The 3,837-nt window shown below is 35.7% G+C and overlaps 1 protein-coding gene across 2 annotated transcripts in view; it reads left to right on the top strand.

Moving 5' to 3' along the window:
• LOC140926754 (calbindin-32-like) overlaps window positions 1-3,837 on the top strand; it is a 17,112-nt gene continuing 13,275 nt past the window's right edge. Inside the window, exons 1-5 of one of the 2 annotated variants that reach the window (XM_073376454.1) lie at window positions 4-202; window positions 317-375; window positions 1,257-1,343; window positions 1,609-1,695; window positions 3,659-3,715. In XM_073376454.1, coding sequence (XP_073232555.1) covers window positions 133-202; window positions 317-375; window positions 1,257-1,343; window positions 1,609-1,695; window positions 3,659-3,715 — 360 coding nt within the window. In that variant the 5' untranslated portion in view covers window positions 4-132. Of the gene's footprint in view, window positions 203-316; window positions 376-1,256; window positions 1,344-1,608; window positions 1,696-3,658; window positions 3,716-3,837 lie in introns of both variants that reach the window. The other variant, XM_073376455.1, reaches the window with a different exon arrangement.

Raw genomic sequence — 3,837 nt, 5'->3', positions numbered from 1 at the left:
TTAGCCAATAGAAATCCTTTTCTCGATAAGGCACTTTGTTTACCAGTTTAAAGACGGTGTTGAATAGACGTATTATACCATCACTTAACGAAACACAGCTTATTTAGCTAATTTTGGGCTTGCTTGTTTGTCATGGCGTCGGACGACACTTGCATTACTTCGAAGCAATTTGTAACCATCTTAAAGAAATTTGACAAGGACGGTCAGTAAGAGAAGCAACAGATATTGCCATTTATCAATTGAGCTTGAATCATCTTTGAGATCTGATACACCTTACACTGTCTGACTTTTTTTCTGTCGTTTCATTTACCCACAGGCAATGGACACATCGAAAAGAGCAAGATAGATTCTTTTCTGAAGGCTTTTGAGGATGAGGTATAGTATTTAGCTCAATACAAAAATTTATGGACCCCGCCCGGTATACTGTTATCGCAGTGTAGGTTCGCTAGTATAGTTACGATCAGATGCAGTTAGAATTTATTTTATTTTAAGGCAACTATGCTTAAGTATATCCCAAGGTTCTGCAAAATTGCAAAGCTAAGAATAATATAAGGTATTTGAGATGTCCGATTAAGAATCCAAACGCAAAGTACGAAAACTGTTCAGATCTTGTCATTTGAACTTAAATTTTTCTACCTTTCCAACATATATACTTTAAATTTCCACCTTAAGGTTATTCTTAAACTAGAGTGTTCCAAATCAGTATAAAAGTTGGTAACTTCACTTAAGGATTTTCTGAATTTCCATTTTAATGGTTGTCTGCTTTTCAAATTCAATAAACGAACCTGTTGCCACCTGCAAAAGTATTTTTGTTTAATTTATATTTTAAAATTTTTACCGGAAAGATTACGAATAATTTCTATCCTGAGTAAAGAAGAAAAAATGGTGAATGAATTTTATTAAATATATACAAAAAAAGAAGAAGAAAAACATTTTTCCAAAGGTACTAACACTAGTCTAAGGATAATTCCTTGGATAAGTAACGTTTGCTTTGATACTCATAATTAATGGTGATTAGAGCAAACTCCTTGCCAACAAGAAGATGCGTTACATGCACTAGAAGACCTAGAGCCACTTTTTAAAATTTTCTATACATTTGTCTGTAAGAAAGTCCCGGGAAAATTCAGACAAATATATGGAAAAGCTAAAGCAAGCACAGGCACGCCCCCAGAATTTTTTAGGACAATCCTTTGCTTTGTAGCTTTAGTTTACAAGGTCTATTATTATCCTGAAGGCATTTCTAATTTTCTCTATAGGGACTCATAGAGCATGCAAGATTGGTGGAAATTGCTGAAAAAATAAAAGAAGAAAGCAGTGACGAAAACGTCATAACAGTATCCACGGTAACTTCTAAAGCTAATGATAATAAGTCATATTGGTGAGTTTTGAATCACTCAAATGTGGAAGAAAATTAAAGTGCACCACTGTGATTCTGAGACTACTGGATAGTATTGTAGTTAAAACAGATGACTTTTAATCTTTCAATCTTTTCATCCGGACGATCAAACTCAACCTACTTTTCAATCCTCTATTAAGCATATCATGATAAGGTTTCATAGTACAAGATATTGAAAAAGAAAAGAATTGTACTCTATGATCTTGTTTCAGCTGACAGCAAACATTGTCCCAGTTAACTTTCTAAAAGCTGAATTCGGAAAACAACACGAAAGGATCTCAAGCATTGATTTTATGAAGGTAAACAGCAAACTATAGATGTGGAGAATGGCCGGTTACATATGTAGGCATGCAACGAGTGAAAAAACTAAATATGTTGCACTCTCAGGGTCTTAAATACCGTAAATTTACGAAAATAAACCCCTCCACGTATAAGCCCCTCCAAATATAAGCCCCCCAAACCGGTAAGGTAAAAAAATCTCCGTTAAATGGCCCCTCCAAATATAAGCCCCCCGGGGATTGTACTTGGAAAATTGCCCCCAAATTAATACAAAGTAAAACAAAGCAAAAACCGGTAAATTTACCTCCAAATATAAGACTAGCCCAATCGATTTCCCTCCGTAGATAAGGCCCTCCGAATATAAGCACCTCCAAAAACAAGCCCCTCAAAAAGGGCCTTAGAAAAATATAAGCCCCGGTGCTTATTTTGGAAATTTTACGGTACGCCATTTTTTTGCTTTCTTTTTTGTTGTTATTTAAAAAGTGCAAAACTGACTTCACAAATTTTTGCTAAAATATTCAGTGAACCACTGTTATTAATTGAAAGCGTTGTTCTAATAAAGAAGGAATGGCGAAACATTTTTAGCATAAAAACTATCGCTTAAAAAAGTAGGAAATTTTACCTTGTTATCTCATTCTTTTGTTCTTCGTATTTTTGTCGTATTTGATAATATTGACATCACGTGGTCTCTTAAACGTCGTGTTTTTAGAGCGTTACAGTTTATGCTAGAAAGTTTTGTCGAAAGTGTTTCTGTTTAAGATGGCGTTGTAAATACATGTATTCTATGAAAGTCGCTTTCTAAAGACTGATATGTCCGTCCTTATCATTATCAACGTCCAAAAATTTAAAAGCTACAGCTATATTGCCTTGAGGGAATTGTACGGTCCACTACATGGACAATGACATTGCTACGGACCGACTTTAACAACATAGAAAGGACAACTTCGCGGGCAAGTATACAAACGCTCTTAATTGAGTGATATTTACCCCCTTTTCAAGGCTAATTGAAATACTAGCTAAATGCTGGCACTTGCTCTAGTAAGACTATAATAATTAGCTATCTTAAAAAGGGAAGGCGGCGATTCTAATATTACACAATCTTTTTAGCAAGCGAACAACACATTACTTTCTTTTAGTTTCCTTCTTTTTTTTTTCTGATTGGTTGAAGCACGTCCAAAGGCTGGTCTCGATATAATCGTTTCCATCTTGCTTAGCAGACATACTAAAAATGCAAGCATTTTTTCCTGTGGAAACTGGGAAAAAGAGGTCAGGAATCGTGATGTAACCGACAACATATTCAAAGTGCCATGCATGTTTTGTGAAGAAAACGCAGGAAAGATGAATGCGAAAGGAGTCGAGCTTTTCCGGGACGGGTCGGTCCACGAATTCTATCGCTTGATAGCGCTGATTACTTATAGGAACAAGTGAATACTTCATTAGTAGAAAAAAAGAAGGGTCTTAATAAGCAAAACTTCGATGGGGAGAGTAACTGGTCAGGTGTTGTATTCAAATGAGCTGGTCTTGTGATGAGCATACGTTTCATCGTTTCATCACGTGTTTGCTCTTTGGCAGTGATGTAATTTCTTTCGAGGCCGTTGATTTTCGTGTTTTTTTAATCCGGCGTACTCAGTCAATTCAGAAGCATATCATCAGATACGATATAAAAAGTAAATGCCTTGAAAAATACTCGACCGTCGATGAAGTAGGACATGAAAAACTTTTAGCGAGGAAATCCTGTTTTGTGCAGAATCAATCGCCGCCTCATTTATAAATCCACAAAAATTGAGTCAATCGAAACGTTCCGAAAGATTTTCTGGCAACTAGGCTTATGATCTGTGGCGAATGACCCTTATCAGACAGACTTAAATAAAAACCAAACTCAGCTGCTGCTCGTACAGTATAAAATTAACTGAGTAATAGTAAAGTTGGAAACTAATTTATTTTATGACCCCTAAAATTAGTTTGATTTCTTTCCTTTTACAGATTTGGGACAACTATGATGTTGATGGTAATGGATATTTAGATCAAGCCGAACTTAGGGTTGGTAGTCAAATGACTTTTAGTGGTCATAAATCACATCCTCTACTGTATGTTGAGTTTACAAAAAACAGGGGCGCCCAACGAGAATATAGTTCAAACCACTTAAAGATAGCATTGTTAAA

Source organism: Porites lutea, chromosome 2, assembly GCF_958299795.1.
Source record: "Porites lutea chromosome 2, jaPorLute2.1, whole genome shotgun sequence".
NCBI classification, from domain to species: Eukaryota; Metazoa; Cnidaria; class Anthozoa; order Scleractinia; family Poritidae; genus Porites; species Porites lutea.
This window is presented reverse-complemented; position numbering and strand designations above follow the sequence as displayed.